The following is a 17,978-nucleotide window of genomic DNA, read 5'->3' as shown; positions in this document are numbered from 1 at the left end:
CCTAGCTGTTAGTATAACATTTATGTCAATATACGAAGTGATCTTTTTAGTAAAGACTGTTGAATCTAATCCAAATACTTTTTTAAAAGTGTACATCAGATGGATTTGTTTGGGGACTTGTCTACACTTCCTGACCTAAATAACCTAATAACAAATCTGTATTAGTTAAGTGAAAATCCAATTGTGACAACTATTTTCCTAAACTTTAGTTTAGGCAACAATTACAACAATATACAAAATCATCTTTTTAATAGACACATCTGAATCTAATCAAAATACTTTTTTAAGGGTGTTGACCAGACGGATTTGTTTGGGGACATGTCTACACCTCCTGACCTAAGTAGTCCAACAGTAAGTGTCTGTTTTTAAATTTGCAATGTAATGGAAATGACAGCTATAACTCAAACTGGCAATTAACCAGAAATCTTGAGCATCTCATTGAAACTTGGAAGGTGACTGCTGATTTTTCTGCATAAAGTGTAAATGGCTACTAGAACAAATTTGCATCTTATGTCACCACGGGAGCCTATCAGCACTACTTTAGATACATTAATATTGCTTAGAAGTTAAATCTGAGCAATAGGTCAGGCAATGTAGTCCGTCTTGGTATTACTTAGGATCAGAAGGAGGAGCTGAGTGTTAGTCTTTGGTGTAAGCCTACTTGAAGGAAACATGTTTGTTAGATGACTAATTGTATAGACTCCTGGCCTCTTCATTTTTTTTTTTTTTTTCTATTCTTTCTGTTGTGATTTAGCAGCATAAGCTTGGTGTAAAATAAGACTTAAAACAAGAGGCTCAGTTATATTTAACCAAAGCTTGTCTTTGTTAAAAAAGTTGCTCATTCTTTACAGGATATTATAGTGTATCAAGTCTTTTTATTGATTGATCTGTAACAACTCTGTGAGAATGGAGCAGTATTTTTCTTTACAAATAAGGAAATGGTGATTCAAAAAAACTCTCATTCACCCAAGCAGAGGTCCAGTTTCAAGGCTTAAGCCTAAGTCTCAGACCTTCCAAAACAGTCCTCACGTGAAATTACTTGTAATTTTGAATGACTTCTTACAACTTATTTTATTTATTTAACAGTTTCTTGAGTACCTGCTGTTTGCAGGGCACAATGTCAATGACATCATGGAGTTTACTGTCTAGCAGGGAGACCAACATTAAAACTAATCACAAAGCCTAACAGTTGATGTTACTTACAAGGTATTTATCCAGTTTAGAGGTTCAGGTAATGCCTCTGAGTAAGTGAGTTTCTGGACTTGAACATAAAAGATGAGAAGGCAATAACTAGACAAAAAGGGTATCAGTCTAGAACGTTGGGGAGAATGTTTATCTAGGGGTCTCTTATATCAGGGAATTATCAAGCAAGCCTCTGTGACCAAGAGGGTCATAGGAATTAAAGCAGCAGCAGACTGAGGACTAAAAGCCTCACTTGTTGGAGTACTGCAGAGAATGGCATATGCCTATGCAATTTCACACAAATGCCCAGGCCCAGTGAGACGGGGAGGAGCAGGGACTGCAGACCCTCTTCTCTACCCCTCCTTTTATGAGACTCACAATGCATAATATAGCATTTCGAGATCCTAAAAAGCCTGCATTAGAGAAGCCCATTTAATGTTCTTTCAAGTAGTGAGTCCTAACTCATTTGTCTGTAAAACTTTTTGTAAAACCTTATGTTTGTCTGTAAAACATAAAATGTTTTTCATAACATTTGTTACCATTGTAAGGGTAAACTTTTTGAAATACCAGATTAGATAATCCTGAAAGGTCCATCGTAGATCTGAGGTTTTTTGATTCCTAGGCAGCTTTGCCCCTCCTCCGTGAGTAGCTCCCTTCCCAAAGTAAATTGACATCTGAATGACCTTCATTCCAAGTATTACTGACATTGAAACCAGTAGTATATTAAAAGAGATCAAAACACTCAAGCTATGATGTAGAATTCCAGTGGGATAGGCAAGGAGGCACTGACTGTTTAATCTGCAACTTCTAGAAAGTTCTAAAAAAGGAAATGAAAAACAACACAAGTAATCTTGAGTCTCATTCTTATGAGACCTTATGCATTCTAAGAATTTTTGGCTTGTTGAAATAAAATGCAAGTTTTAGTTAAACTAACAATAAATTAAAATGATTAATACCATCAAAGTGATGGTATCTGATAAGTAAAAGAATGCTAATGGCGCTAATTATGTGCTAGTTAGACTTTGCCAGTGTGTTCTTACATACTGACTCCATATTCTTAGGTCATGAAATAGATTTATCTCTACTTGATAAAACCAGCATGTTTAAAAATTTTGAAATCTCACATCAGTTGCTCTGGAAGAGATGAAGAAAGGCAGGAATCTAAATTACCTAGACCTTATTAGTGGTTCCCTAACTCAGCTACCCTTCCCCCAACATTTATACAAAATAGTTTCCTGCATTTCAAGTAAAGCTCATGTTGCAAACTAAGTAGCATACCCTAGAATGTAATTTTTATCACCAAACCACGTGAACAATATTCTTCCATACTGTATCTCAAAAAAAAAAAAAAAAAAAAAGGAAAGAAAAAAAGACCAAAAAGACATGATCTCTAACTTTTAAAACTTGACCATTTGAAAGCATGGTTATTATGAAAAGAACATAAAGTGTGGTTTCCCCATCAAATCTGGTATGGGGATGGGTATCAGGGCACAAAGCACAGTGTCATATATACGTAAGATGCCATGGGTGGGCACAGGTGAAGTTGAAATAGAAGGACCAATGGGAAAAAGCTTTGTAAAGAATCTGAACTTGAGTTGGGTCTTTGAAGTATGTAGGAAAATAGAGTAGTAGTTAGGCTAAAAGTAAACGAGGTCTCCTGGTGGGTCATTTTGAAAGTCTGGTTAATGGAGATTATTTTAATACTGGGGAGTAGCAGGAAGTCACTGAAGGCTTTGAGTAGGGAGGTCCAGGATTTGGTAGACTGGAATGGTTAGGCAAGATGAGCTACCTGGAGAACAGCTAGTCTAGAACTTAGTATTTTAAACCTCGTCTGTGCAGACACCTTCTTGGTTGCCTGCTTGACCCTCTTACTGGAGCTCCTTAACAGCAGGGACTATATTTCACGTTCAGTTCTTGTCTCTCAGGTGCTTACATGATGGCCAAGTGGATGCAGTGTTTACAGTACAACAGAGAATTAAAGAAATGCTGACCAAGGGGGTGGACGAGAAGTCTTACATCTTTCAGTTGTAGTCTATGAATCAGATTCTTAATCTTGGATTAACAACAGCCTCAACCTGAGGAGAGCCTTATACATTTTACTTATAGGGTGACTATTCAGAAGTCTAACATTGTGGCTCCTGTTTGGTGTCCTAAGGACTTCTTCTGAAGTAAATGAAGGAGAACTCTACCAGCTGTGAACACCCAACTGTTATAACCCAGAGGTGGCTCATAATAAATGAATAAATATTACAATCACAAGCTTTCGTAATACATTTTATCCTACCTTTTGATTGTTAAAGATCCCTACATTAAGAAGCCTTCCAATCAATTTCTTTGATTTTTTTTTAAAGTTTTTGTTTTGTTTTGTTTTGTTTGTTAATTACAAGCTCTCTCTTCTGACAAGTTCTTCTGGTTATAAAGAGAAAAGCTGGCTTTTAAAAATTGTGCCTTTATACCTAACAGTGAAGGAAGCCAAAATATAGAATACCAATTAGGTCTGATTTAGGACCTAAACTTTTAAAAATTTTGTTCTTTTCTCTTAAAGCTTTTTATTTACTAGTATGAGAATTTTATATTCCCTTGAGATTGTCTTGATCATTGTCCCAATGACCAAAATATTTAATAATCTGCCCAGGATAATGCTAGAAAGCTAACTTCCGTTTCAGCCTGACAGTTTTTATTGTTTATATTCTTCTGTGGCTAGCATAGTTAAGTATTTAATTGATCAAAGTCAATCAGAAGGAAGGTCTGTCAGTATGATAGCTATATCCCAGGGTGAATCCTAATTAGTTGTGTCATTGCCCTGAATAAAGACATGTCAGATTCATCAAATTTGCTGCTTTTATGCTGAGAAGAATGTCATATCTGACAATTGAGAATCCAAATAATTAACATAACTGAAAAATGATAGGGAAGGAATAGAATTTGTAGAGTTATTCATTTAGTATGTCTTTCAAATTAACTCTTAAACCCATATCTCCACCTTATACATAAATTAAAGATTAGATTATACATAAATTAAAGGTGACTTAAACATTAGTTGAATTTATCCACTAAGTAGAGGAGACTCCTGTCATGACACAGGCAACACTAAACTATATTATGAAAAAAGGTACAACTATGAGAGGTTAATGTGATATATTATGTTAGATCATATCAGTATTTTGAGTATCATGTTCTTAGAAGGACATAGACAAAAGAGTACGTCCAGAGGAGAGACTAGGATGATGAGAAGGAGACATCCAACTTGGCAACACCTTCAAAGAGATCCTTAAGTATTTAAAGAGGCATACCTGGCAGGCTGTGATGTGAGGGGGAAATCTTCTTTGCCCCCCTAGAGGAAAGACCAATTGAAGGGAAATATATTTGACCTTAAACTTTATTACAACTAGAATTATAAGATATGACTATATTAGGCAATGAATTCACTCATTTAGAGAGGTGATATTAGGTGACTCTGGGGGTACAATAGGAGTGTACATCATGTAGGAAGATGGGCTAGGCCATTTCCTTCAAGCTCAATATACTTAGATGGTCACTTAGAGTGATTCGAAATCAATTCCCTTTAAGACTGTCAAAGGCATGAATTGAAACAATGATGATTATGAACTCAGCCAGTCTGAAAGGGTGAGGGGAGACATGTGAAGTAAACGACAGTAAGATTTCACTGAATGAAGGGCCAATGAAGTTGAGACTTAAAAGGGCCTGGGAGGGGCAGGGAGGACCTATTCTACCACTAGTAAATGCACTCAGGGATGCAATGGGAGGAGGTAATGGTCAACCAGTAAGACTGAAATCGAATGGAAATTTTGATAATCCTAGTCATTTTATGTAGCTTTCTCATTTGAAGTCACAACATGGACTAACATTTTCTTTTTTTTTTTTCTTTCCAAATGTGATAGGAAAGCAAAGATATCCTGTTAGTGGATCTAAACTCTGAAATCGACACCAATCAGAATTCTTTACGAGAAAATCTATTCTTAACAAATGGCATCACCTCCTGCTCTCTTCCTCGACCAAAGCCTCAGGCATCTTTCTTGCCTGAAAATGCCTTTTCTGCCAATCTCAACTTCTTTCCCACCCCTAATCCTGATCCTTTCCGTGACGATCCTTTTGCACAGCCAGACCAATCGACACCCTCTTCGTCTGATTCTCTCAAATCTCCAGATCAGAAGAAAGAGAATTTGGCTAGCTCGTCTACCCCTCTGAGTAATGGGCCCCTGAATGGGGATGTTGATTACTTTGGTCAGCAATTTGACCAAATCTCTAACCGGACTGGCAAACAGGAAGCTCAGGCAGGCCTGTGGCCCTTATCAAGTACGCAAACACAGCCAGCAGTGAGAACTCACAATGGGGTATCTGAAAGAGAACAGAACGGCTTCCATATCAAATCCTCCCCGAACCCTTTTGTGGGAAGCCCTCCCAAAGGACTGCCCGTACCGAATGGCGTAAAGCAGGACTTGGAAAGCTCTGTCCAGTCCTTACCACATGACTCCATAGCCATTATCCCACCTCCACAAAGTACCAAACCGGGAAGAGGCAGAAGGACTGCTAAGGTGAATTGTCTCCACATATCCATTGGCAGAATGCATGTTCGGTACCAAAGGGTGGTGTGATGCAAGCTCTCTTTCCTGCTGCTATTGTAGTTTCCTGTGTGGCTGTAAAATAGAAGGTGGGATAAGGCACATCGTTCTCCAGGAATACTTTCCTCTAACTGTCACCCTTTTTAAGCTTCTCACTCGGCAGTGTTTGTCACACCCTGCTTTCCGTTTGCATGTCGTCACATATTATTAACTAAACACAAGTTTTTCCATTTTTAATGCTGCTATGCTTCTGTACCTCCGGTAAGTTTGATCATCATGTTCTAGGAGGGGAGGGGAAGGGTTCCTGTGATTCCCTTTGTACCTTCCCCGTACTAACACACGCCTCCACACACCCCCGCATATGGCATTCATGTCCAAGGTGGTGGTCGGAAATTCTCGAGTTTGTCTCCTCTGATTAATGACTGAACAATCCATTGTCTTAAAAGAAACTTACATATTTACTATTACCACTTCCTTCAAACGCAATTTAAAATGTGGTTTATATAAGTTTCATTTTAAAAATTTCATTGGCATATGCTGGCCTAATGATTAAACTACTGTATCATCTTTATGCAGAATTATTTAAATCCAGAAGAAGGGTCAAAATATTTAGGCTACTTACTTACAGTTGCCCTTTCTCTCCCAGCTTCAAGCTTTTAGCTGATAAGGAGACCAGACAGATACAAATGTGTAAATGAGCAAAATAGATTTCACTTTGAAGGTCCTCCATTGCATCAGTCACCAAGACCCAATATTCTGTCCATTGCCGGGATCCGTGTCTTTTTTTTTTTGTCTTTTGGAATTTGTTATAACAATTTATCAGTAATGGGAAAAAGTTTCTCTTTTTGTGTTCACAAATTCGAGGTACAGAGTAGGAAACAGAATAGAGCTGGATTTCACTGTTCCTGAGTAACTGCTCTGTGTCCCTCTCTGCCCTGTCAGTCTCCAGCAAAAGACTTACTTGCATCAGACATCTTTGCTCCTCTCGTCTCAGAACCTCCAGGCCAGACATCTCCAGGACAACCTGCAACCCTACAGACCAAGCCCCTGGACCTCTTCAAAACAAGTGCTGCTGCCCCAGTAGGGCCCCTTGGGGGTCTAGGTAGGTGTTTAGAGATGGAGTTAGGTTTGGCTCTGTTACTTTCACTCCTAAGTTGGTAATTCATAGGAGGGAGCACTTCATATCCATAGGGGTTCCTGGGGCATAAGATTTGAGCATCCTAGGGAGCCTTTCTCCTACTTTTACGTCTGTACAACCCACCCCTATTAGGTACTCTTGACTTGTAACTGGAATTTGACTCCTTGAATTGGCATGTGAGAAGAAATCCATTTTTAGTATTGCACTTACCTGAATCAACTGGTCATGGAAGACAGTTGGAAGGGATTCTGAAGCCCAGACCAGCTTCACTGGAGAAACAGGGTTGAGATGAGAGAGCCTTGTCTATCATCTCTATTCGAAAAAGTAGCAACATGCATGTCTTCCATGCAATTTGCCGTTACTAAACTGAAGCCCTATCCCCTACTTAACCTCTTGGTTAAAGGAAGGGGTATATACACCCCAAGAGGGCTATAAGTTAAATCTGAAGCAAGTGTGAGTAATTGAATGAAAGTGCCAGGTTCTGAGCCCAGCTCTGTTTCTAGGCATATGGTGGGTGTGAGACAGGCATATATCCTGATCAGTCTCTGAATGGTTAAGCCTTAGCAGCTCCTTGCTGGTATTTTGGCTAGTTGGGTGCCTTAGTAGAGTTAGTAAGTCCACAGTATAGAAGTCTGAAGTTGAAAAGAACACAGAAATAAGGGAAGAGATGGAATTTTATCAGATACCTGAGAGGTGACGCTGCTGTCATTCAAAAATGTGTCACCAGCTCTGCAAGCCACTGAGCCACTCTGTGGCAGGACGTTGGGGAAGGCCACTCGGCCGAGGGCTGGCCCTGCTACTTTTTGCCTGAAGCCTCCAGTTCTTTCCTGCCTCCATGGAGCAGTCTTCAGAACCCCCGACAATGGTCTTTGCTCTCCTGCTGGGGCTTCTCTTTGTTTTTCTACTTCTTATGTCCTCCACAACCTCCATAGACTCTGTGTCTTGGGAGGGGGCTGAGCGGGGGGGGGGGGGGGGGGGGGGGTGGGTGTTAGGGTGACAAAGCCCCTGCCATTTCAAACATCCTGAAACTGGAATGTGGGGGCGGCGCTATAGGTGAAGAGAGACTCCTATTTTGTAAAATTTGACCAGGGATCTTGGCTTTCTCTGCCTCCTGCTGAGTCAATCATCAGGACTCTTTTTTTTTTTCCTGCTGTTTTCCGGCAAAGGAAAATATTTTGGTTCTGTCATCTTAAATCTGTTCCATCATATCTGGAGTGTGGTAGCAATAGGAGGGTTGTTTCCCACCTGCTGAGTGGCTGAAATCCCTGCAGGTGTGACAAGCCCACTTGTTCCAGGTCTCTGCTTGGCATTTACACCATCAGGAGACTCTCCCCAAGCACTTCACATCTCTCGGGGTCTTCCCCTTTCTACATCCCTTTCTCCTCCACCCTCAAGTGGAGCTGGTTGGTGCTTTGCTTGCAGAAGGATAGAGAGCTTGTATGCAGTGCCTGCAACTAGGTCACATCGCAGAGCTTTGTAGTTTCATATCAATGCCCTGAAGAATTTTTACAGCCTATATTTAACAAGTCAGCCTGAAAATACAGCTGGACCCTATAACTGTTAATTTATTCAGACGAAGTGAAGCTTTTTGGCTAGGTGCCCCTGTTGAGGCCTTGGGGTATACAACTGCAGAATACTGATGATTCTTCCCGGTTTGGACATGGGACTCAAACTGAGCCCTACAGTATAGACCCTGTCCACTAGCAGGGATCCTCAGCCAAGCCATGGAAGGTTGTAGGTCTGGCTTCTGCTGGACCCAGCTGGGGGACCGTTTACTCTGGAGAACTGGGGGTGGGGAAAGGGCATTGTAGAAAGCTGAGCCTTTGGCTTTGACTAGCTGCCCTGCGCTTTAATCTAGCATCTAAAGGTTAATAAAACTAACTTTTTATACCCACGCTTTCTTTTTCCTTACCTTTCTCCAGCAGGGCCTTAAATATCTTGGAAACGTGATGCATGGGATCTGGGAGATGGGAATGAAGGCTGGCCTAAGTATACACTGGGAAAGCCTTTAATTCCTCTCAAATGTATTTTTCTCTTTTACCACCACTCCCACTAATACCACCTAGGACTAAAGCCACACATTTTCCTAAGGGAAGGCAAGTCATCCAACATGAAAGATGGTAAAATTCTATCCAATTTTTGCACATCCAATTGGTGTAAATTATTAGTGAGTGACTCTGGCTTCAGTTAATAAAATTTAAGTAATTTGTTTTAAAATGCCAGTAATAACTTTGTTCAAACTCAACCCACTTCTAGAAGCCTGTATCATAGGATCTAAGAGGACTGTTCCCTTGATTGGTTGTGAAAGGAATACAGGCATACCTCGTTTTATTGCACTTCGTTTTATTGTACCTTGGAGATACTGAGTTTTTTACAAATTGATGGTTTGTGGCAACCTTGAGTCGAGCAAGTCTGTCAGCGCCATTTCTCCAACAGCATTTGTTCACTTCGTGTCTCTGTATCACATTTTGGCAATTCCTGCAATATTTCAAACTTTTTTACTATTATTATATTGCTGTGGTGATCTGTGATTGATGATCTTTGATGTTACTATTGCAAAAAGATTATGACTTGCTGAAGGCTCAGGTGATGGTTAGCATTTTTTAACAATAAAGTATTTTTAAATTAAGGTATGTACATTGTTTTTTTAGACATAATGCTACTGCACATTTACTAGACTACAGTATAGTGTAAACATAACTTTTATATAGGCTGGGAAACCAAAAAATTTGTGTGACTTACTTTATTGCCATATTCCTTTTATGGCTGTGGTCTGGAACCAAACCTGCAATATCTCTGAGGTCTGCCTGTATGTATACTCTTAAGTGTACATGAAGTCTAATTTCGGTGTATGTCAAATAAGTATTTGAATTAACATTCTAATAAAAAATATAGTTCTGTTCCTTGATGCCAAGGAGACAGAACAGGAGGATAGGGTGCTGGATTTGGAGGTGGTATGCCTAAGTTTTAGTCTCTGTCACAGACTGTGACCCTCTCAATTGTAATAATTAATATTCTTGTGCCCAGTTTCCTCACCCCAAAAATAAGCATGTTGATTTAGTAGGATGACCCACCACTGAAACCCAGCAGTCTTTGTGAGCGCACCTTGTGTTCACGGCCAAATGGCTGTTGTTCCCGATGACGGCTGAGTCAAGTAACACCAAGCTCCAGTCCCAAGAAAATTCAAGATACAACATCTTACCATATCAGCCCCTGAACGTTATTTTAAAAATATTTCTCACTCTGGAAACAAAAACATTCTTAACCCAAGTTTGAAGGCCTTCTCCTACTATGGTTAGAAAACTTTCATAACTAAAGAATGCTCTGCTCCAAAGCTCAAAGCAAGTAGGTTTTGAGAGCAGAGTGTCATTTGTGAATGGGTATGAGGCTGAATTTAGGTTTTCTGTTAGTGGTGACAGTTTAACTGGGTCATTAATACACTTGGGAAGAGGCCGAAGAGAAAATGTGCTACGTATTAGAACAAGATGTAGGGAATGAGCTTCTCAAGAAGAGGAGGGCGCACATTGGCGAGACCTAGATTTTAGTGATTTAATGAATTACAAATCAACAATGGCAAGGGTGCAGGTGATAGAGCCATTTCCCCACAAAGAGCAGATGCCTGGATACAGGCAGTTAGTTACATTGCAAGGGTTGTTTTTGTTTGTTTGTGTTTTTGCTTCACTTTATCTCATCTCCCTCTCTTCCTCTTCCTCTTTTAAATACTCTGTTCTAACTTCTGGCAAAGTTTAGTGAGTGACACATGGCAGGAAGCACTTTTATTTGAAACAGCTCTCCTAGGAAAACTAGCCTTTTCTCCATTTTTGTATATAAAAGTCTAAAACTGTCTTGGCATCAACCAAATTTTATCATCCTTTTATATAGCTGTGTCCACCTTGGCAGCATTTAAAAGCAAGGAAGCTTTGAAATGGTTTCTTCGGGATGTAAACATGTTAAATCCTAATGCACATTCCTGATAGCTAGTCTCCATAAGAACTCAGACATGAGCCAGTTGCCAAATGAAAACATTAAATCAGTTTCTCAAGAGTATCTGATGGATTATATATATATATATTTTTTTCGGTACGTGGGCCTCTCACTGTTGTGGCCTCTCCCGTTGCGGAGCACAGGCTCCGGACGCGCAGGCTCAGCGGCCATGGCTCATGGGCCCAGCCGCTCCGCGGCATGTGGGATCTTCCCGGACCGGGGCGTGAACCCGTGTCCCCTGCATCGGCAGGCGGACTCTCAACCACTGCGCCACCAGGGAAGCCCTGATGGATTATATTAATTTACTTCATAACAAGCATGGTTTCTATATGTAAATGTATTTACTCAACACGTAGGTTCATGCTATTGACAGGTTCTGTTCTAGCTGTTTGAATGACATCAGTGTACGTACGAGAAGGGCTCATTTTCTTTTTTATGACTAGGTACTTATGGACTGTATTATCTATCTAATGAGGAAAGTGAAAAAGGTGTGGAAGAAAGAAAGGGCTTCGAAATGCAACCAGCATTTAAATGCTTGCTACAGCTAATTCGTCTTTAGAGTGAAATAATCTAATAAAAGCCATGTCAGCCTCAAGGCTTAATAAAGGTTTGGCTTGTAGATGTTCTCTAAAAATGCTCTCCGGAGAGTTGACTCTCTGAAACTCAAGGATCCTCTTCAGGCTAGTTTCCTGATAAGTTCTTTATCCCATTTCCCTCCTTCAGGTGGTGTGCCAGTTATATCTGCTCAGACAGGACCATGGAACCCAGCGCCCTTAGTCTTTAGTCAATCCACTGCAATGGTCCCGGGCACTATGATGGCTGGTCAGCCTTCAGGATTCAGTCAGCCAATCGTCTTTACCACAAGCCCAGCTGTTCCAGGTTGGAACCAGCCTTCATCCTTTGCAGCCTCAGCTTCACCGCCAGCCCCTGTAGTCTGGGGCCCGTCAGCATCTGTGACACCCAATACTTGGTCATCAACCAGCCCGCTGGGGAATCCTTTTCAGAGCAATGTTTTTCCAGCTCCTACTGTGTCAGCCCAGCCCCCTTCCATGCTGTCCTCTCTCCTGGTCACTCCTCCTCAGCCACCTCCCAGAACCGGCCCTCCGAAGGACGTCTCCAGCGATGCCTTCGTTGCCTTGGACCCACTTGGGGACAAAGAAGTCAAGGAAGTGAAAGAAATGTTTAAGGACTTCCAACTGCGGCAGCCACCTACTGTGCCAGCAAGGAAAGGAGAACAGAATTCCTCTGGGACTTCAAGTGCCTTCTCCAGCTATTTCAGCAGCAAAGTTGGCATTCCTCAGGAGAATGCAGACCATGATGACTTTGACGCTAATCAACTGTTGAGAAGGATCAACGGTAAGCTACCTACTTCTCTGTCAACTGTACCAACAACTCTTTCACTGTCATATGGGCCCAAAGAGTCCCTCCGAAGAACCCTCCCCCGACCCACCAATAGCTTTACTCTTGCTTTTTTTGCCTAGCAGGGGTCATGGAGACAACTTAACCATTTACCTTATGGAGTTAACTGTTTACCTTAGTTAGCTGTTTCTAAGGGCTGGCCCAATGCTGCCCTCTTGTGACAATTCTTAAAAGGGCTGCCAGGAGCTATTGAAATTCAATGGGTCATGGCACCTGGAGGCTGTATGTGTGATAAGGACTCATTTTTTCATGAGTAGGTATGTATGGACTGTACTACCCATCTAATGAGGAAACTTAAAAAGGTGTGGTAGAACGAAAGCGCTTCAAAATGCAACCAGTATTTGAATGCTCGCTGTACTGTATTAGTGATTTAATCTCTCGGAGCCTTTACTTCTGTGTTGGCCTCAAGGCTTGTTGAAGGTTTGCCTTGTAGGTGCAAACCTACAAGTGCAATGTAGGTGCAAATGTAGGTGCCTTTTTTTTTTTTTTTTTTTTGCGGTACACGGGCCTTTCACTGTTATGGCCTCTCCCGTTGCGGAGCACAGGCACGTCTCAACCACTGCGCCACCAGGGAAGCCCCATGTAGGTGCTTTTAAGTGAGGGAATTCTGAATCTCTTCCACTTCAAGCGAATATGCGTGGCTTCCTCTTCCAAGAAGGGATGAATTTGCCTGTAATAATCACTGGGAGTCCTGGTATGTGGTGGTGATTTTTGTTCCATTGATGTCAATTTCAAAAGTATGGAACTTAGGGCTTCCCTGGTGGCACAGTGGTTGGGAGTCCGCCTGCCGATGCAGGGGACATGGGTTCGTGCCCTGGTCCGGGAAGATCCCGCATGCCACGGAGCGGCTGGGCCCGTGAGCCATGGCCGCTGAGCCTGTGTGTTCAGAGCAAGTATGGAACTTAATTTCTGAAATAAGCCTGACTGGAGAACTTGTGCATGTATTTGGGGAAAGCTTGTCTACTGACTACTTTTTCACCTTCTAGAACTACCAAAGCCAGCTCCCAGACAAGGTGCCCTGCCAGTTTCCAAATCTGCTGACAATGCATTTGAGAACCCCTTCTCTAAAGATTCTTTCCATTCATCACCAGCCTCTGTAAGTATCAACTATTAGAAGATGATTCTCCAAAGTACACGCCACATAGAGTTACCGCCTCCTGAATTAACCTTGCTTGTATCTTTGACGGTAAAGGACATTTGAATACGATTGATCACTGAGGACCATCGCAGTGGAAACCTCAACTCAAACTGGGGAAAGATTATTTTTGCAGGAACTACTTTCCTGAACTTGAGAAACAAATAACATATAGAAAAGTCCTTTGTATCTCACTTAACCTAGCTCGGGAAAGCACTTTGAAAGAAAATTGAGCCAAAATAGTATCTTTAAAAATTTTCCAAAGATTTAAGTTCCTAATTTCCCACCCATAATTACTTAGCTCCTAAAAATAATATTTTGCATTGGGAGGCAAACATAATTCTGAAACTTGGTTTTGATGTAAATAATACACACACACACACACACACACACACACACACACACACACACATCAGTCACAAGCAGGCAAACACAAATCATCATAGACCCATACAATATCTGATTAGTCTGTGACCTAAGTGATTTTTTTTAAAGGGATCTAAGAAGTCTTAATTATAGTTGTTTTCTTACAATTGTAATTATAGTTATTGACTAGATGGTTTTATCTCCATAGATGGCTTCTCCTCAATCCACATCTTCTGATGTATATAGGGATCCATTTGGAAATCCTTTTGCCTAACTTCTGTAAGTAGAAGATCCTACTAAGCTTAGGTTTGGTGAAAAAGGGTGGCATGGGGGTAAGGGTGAAATTTTAATTTTAGAATCGGAAAGAAGTTAAATCTCTGTAATGGAGAAGTAAAAGATATGGAACACTATACTTAACTAATTTAGTAATGAATAGGCTGGACATTTATGAATAGAGTTCTCATACATATAAAAAACAGTAGTCTACTCATATGGATATGGATTTCTGTCATCCTGTGTTTTTGATATTTCACTTCTGTATGGAAGTAAAAGTCAGTATAACACATAGCCTTCTAGATTTTTGACCTTCATATTGAAGTGATTGCAAAGCTTCCTAGTAATTACTCAGTTTTCTATAGAAGCTTCAAAATCTGGGGACCTTCTGAAGCCACCAAACAGGTCAGCCAAACAGATCATGATCACAACACTTCTGCCTCCCAAGTCAATACGTGTTTCTTTGTGAGGGGCCTCAAATTAGTCTGAACTAGTCTGGCGATGTTAAATCCCAAAGTGGTGACAGCTGCCGGTACCTCCTTCAAAAGTAGTATGAGCTCACATGAGTCTGCTGGTGGGTTTTATCCTCGGTGAGTTATTGTGTGTAACCACCTTAGACTGAGACCCGGGAAGGGGAAAGGGGGAGGGGTGTTTTTCTTGCTCAACAGTAAGTGGAAAAGCAACTTTAATCTTAAAAGGTTGAAGTTAGTGGAGGAGAGGAGACTTTTCTGCATTTTTTTTTTTTTTCTTTTTTTTTCTTTTGCGGTTCGCGGGCCTCTCACTGTCGTGGCCCCTCCCGTTGCGGAGCGCAGGCTCCGGACGCGCAGGCTCAGCGGCCACGGCTCACGGGCCCAGCCGCTCCGCGGCACGTGGGATCTTCCCGGCCCGGGGCACGAACCCGCGTCCCCTGCATCGGCAGGCGGACTCCCAACCACTGCGCCACCAGGGAAGCCCTTTTCTGCATTTTGAAAGGGGTGAACAGCAGGAAGAATGAAAAGAACCCAAACCCATTTTTTTTTCAGTGTTGCCCCATTCAAGTGAGACTACCAAACTGTCTTGACCCACGTAGAACTGAATTCTTTTAAATAGAAAAATATCTTAAATCTGATACCAACAATAAGATTTGAGTTTATTTGCGATTTGGATTAGCCCCCCTCACTCCACTTCTGTAATTACAGTATTTCTGAAAGTGCTTTCCGTAAAATCAGTTTCAGAGAACCCAGTGAGATTACTGAAAAGACAAATTCCTGGGCCCCAGCCCTAAGGAATCCTCCTCGGTGCTGAGGAAAAGCTTCATTTTAACAGGCGTCCAGATGATTTCTAATGTTAATAAAGCAGCGTAATGTATGGAAGATGTTGAAGGGCTAGAAGTCTTGACAGAGACTCATTATTGCTTCCTCTCCAGGGGAGGCACACACGGAAAATAGAAAGGAACAAACGGCACTGAAAGTCTAGGAGGATTGTTTGCGCCAAATTGAATTGACTATAGAGTTCTCTTTGGAGGCCCTTTCTTCTTTAGGTCATGAAGGAAGGATAATTTTGGTCAACCTGCTAAATATATAGATTGAGGGGTAGGGGGGACAACTGCCATGGGAGAAAATAGCTAACACTATTGAGCACTTGTGTTAATCACTTTATTACAGATTCTATATCCACTCTTCTATCCAATCCTCTTGAATCGGTCCTAGGAGATACTATGAGTGACATTTTTAAATAATGACTTAATATTTAATACATTGATAGTCAACCCAAAATTTCTAACCATGGGTTTTTTCTTCTCCACACTTCTCTAGGAACTTGGCATGCTGACTATCCAGAGGAACAAAAAGGTTGGCCTTAGTAGTCAAGGACAAAGCTAATAAGCAGACAAGTCCTGACCTCTGCCCTTGTTCTAGCTTTGACATATGATCTGTTGCCTTATTTCTTGCTGCCTCTTCCACTTGTAGAATGCCTTCCACTTTCTGTTTAGCTAAACTGAATCTATGGATTTAAATAAATTAAGAACCTAAACTCTCTCTAGCTTAAATGTAAATGAAGTAGTTTCCCCCCTTGAACCCTTGTTTATTGTGTCCCTAGAACCTTCTAGAACACTGTGCTGTGTAACCTCTGGCTGGGCGATGCAGCCACCACGACCCCTCAGATCATACTGTTTTGAATAAATTTTAAAATCCTTACTGTTCAGAGTGTTTCGGGGTTCTGTTTCAGAGCATAAAACCTAAAGATTGTGGTAGAACAAGGCATCTTCTTAAACTTTGCTTCAGACCATCACTTACAGAGCATTTTTAAAGTAAAATGGAAGCAAGTTCAGTTTCTCTCTGGGGACTTTGAACACACCTAAGAACGTTTTCAAAGATATAACTTCTCTTTCTGAACATTATTCTTCTCTCAAGGGCAAGATTGTCCTTTCTCCGATCTCTTGCCAGCTATTGCAAATGAGGGAAGATCATTTTTCAGCTCTCCTCTTCTTTTCTGATTCTCTTTTCAGTCATTTTTACTCCAGGGTTTACATAACATTACCTCTCTTTCACAAACAACAGAGTTTTATGGGGCAAAAAAAAATCGAATGATTCACAGATCTGAAGCCTCTCTGCCTTCTCAGTAATCTCTAATCCCAGTAACTAGAATTGCAAATGGGCACAACATTTATCCTTTCTATGGAATAGGAGGCCATCCTCCTGAGCTGAAGTTCCAGAAGAGCAGTTCATGTTTAAAAAAAATTGAACTCAACTCAGCAAAGAAGGACCGTATTCTGAAGAGAAACACATCACAATGTTAAATGTGATAGTGCCAAACATATTAGGTGCTTATTTGGGGTAATGCCAGGCCTTTATCAAGTAACTGGAAAGCTTTCTTGATGCCACACAGTCTTACAGTTAGTAGGATGATAAATGGGAGAAAAAAAATCTGCGGTGTTATCATTAAAAATCTAATGCCAGGCCTCCCTGGTGGCGCAGTGGTTGAGAGTCCGCCTGCCGATGCATGGGATACGGGTTCGTGCCCCGGTCCGGGAGGATCCCACATGCCGCGGAGCGGCTGGGCCCGTGAGCCGTGGGCGCTGAGCTTGCGCGTCCGGCAACGGGAAAGGCCACGACAGTGAGGGGCCCACATATCGCAAAAAAAAAAAAAAAAATCTAATGCCTGCAATATTTTTCTCTCATAACCTTGGAAACCTTTCCAGTTCATTTTCAGTCCCATTGTCAGCACAGTTCAAAGGGTTTGTTCTTGCCATATGAGTTTTGTTTTGTTTTGTTTTGTTTATGTTGGGTTTTTTAATGTTGTCTCTTGACCCCTAGTGCTCAGGTTCTTGTGGGTGTTAATCAACCACGTACAATGTTATCTTTAGGTGGAAGAAGAGGATGACTGCTCAGGATCTAAACAAGATGGTGGCCTCCTGAAACTCTACTGATTAGCTCCAAGTAGTCCGAGCTAAAGTCCTGTGGTTTTACGTTGAATGATAATAGCTGATCACGTATGGCATCATTTTCCATCTGACTTCCCACTCAGTCATTATCAACACAGACTTGAAATAGTATTTTATATGTCCAAATACCTAAATGTGCTAACTGGAGGCAATTACTTCTAGGGAATTGAATTTTTGAAAGTGATGAACAGCCACACAATTGTTTTGTACATACTTATTTTCTTATGCACTTTTCTGTATGCAAAGAGAGCTATAAATTTACTCATTTCAATAAACTGGAATGGCAGAATCTCACGTGTTACCATCAGTTCATTCGACCCCTGCTTTCGGTTGACGTAGTAGAGTCAAGGTATAGCGTACACCAGGATAAGGTCAGCAAATGTTAGTTATAATAGATTCTGGATTGTCACAAGAATGAAAAAGTGGAAATCCATGAAATAGGACCACAGGTAAATTACTGTCTCATGCCTTTCAAGC

The 17,978-nt window shown here is 41.2% G+C and overlaps 1 protein-coding gene across 1 annotated transcript in view; it reads left to right on the top strand.

Moving 5' to 3' along the window:
- Positions 1-16,639, top strand: part of DAB2 (DAB adaptor protein 2) — a 52,038-nt gene extending 35,399 nt beyond the window's left edge. Inside the window, exons 9-15 of the mRNA XM_007461240.1 lie at positions 289-351; positions 5,085-5,738; positions 6,708-6,867; positions 11,611-12,243; positions 13,293-13,402; positions 14,016-14,086; positions 15,874-16,639. Coding sequence (XP_007461302.1) covers positions 289-351; positions 5,085-5,738; positions 6,708-6,867; positions 11,611-12,243; positions 13,293-13,402; positions 14,016-14,081 — 1,686 coding nt within the window. The 3' untranslated portion in view covers positions 14,082-14,086; positions 15,874-16,639. The remainder of the gene's footprint in view (positions 1-288; positions 352-5,084; positions 5,739-6,707; positions 6,868-11,610; positions 12,244-13,292; positions 13,403-14,015; positions 14,087-15,873) is intronic.
- Positions 16,640-17,978: the final 1,339 nt, after the last annotated feature.

The sequence above is a fragment of the Lipotes vexillifer genome, unplaced genomic scaffold (genome assembly GCF_000442215.2).
Source record: "Lipotes vexillifer unplaced genomic scaffold, Lipotes_vexillifer_v1.1 scaffold467, whole genome shotgun sequence".
NCBI lineage: Eukaryota > Metazoa > Chordata > Mammalia > Artiodactyla > Lipotidae > Lipotes > Lipotes vexillifer.
The sequence above is the reverse complement of the archived record's forward strand: the minus strand, read 5'-3'. Positions and strand labels throughout refer to the sequence as shown.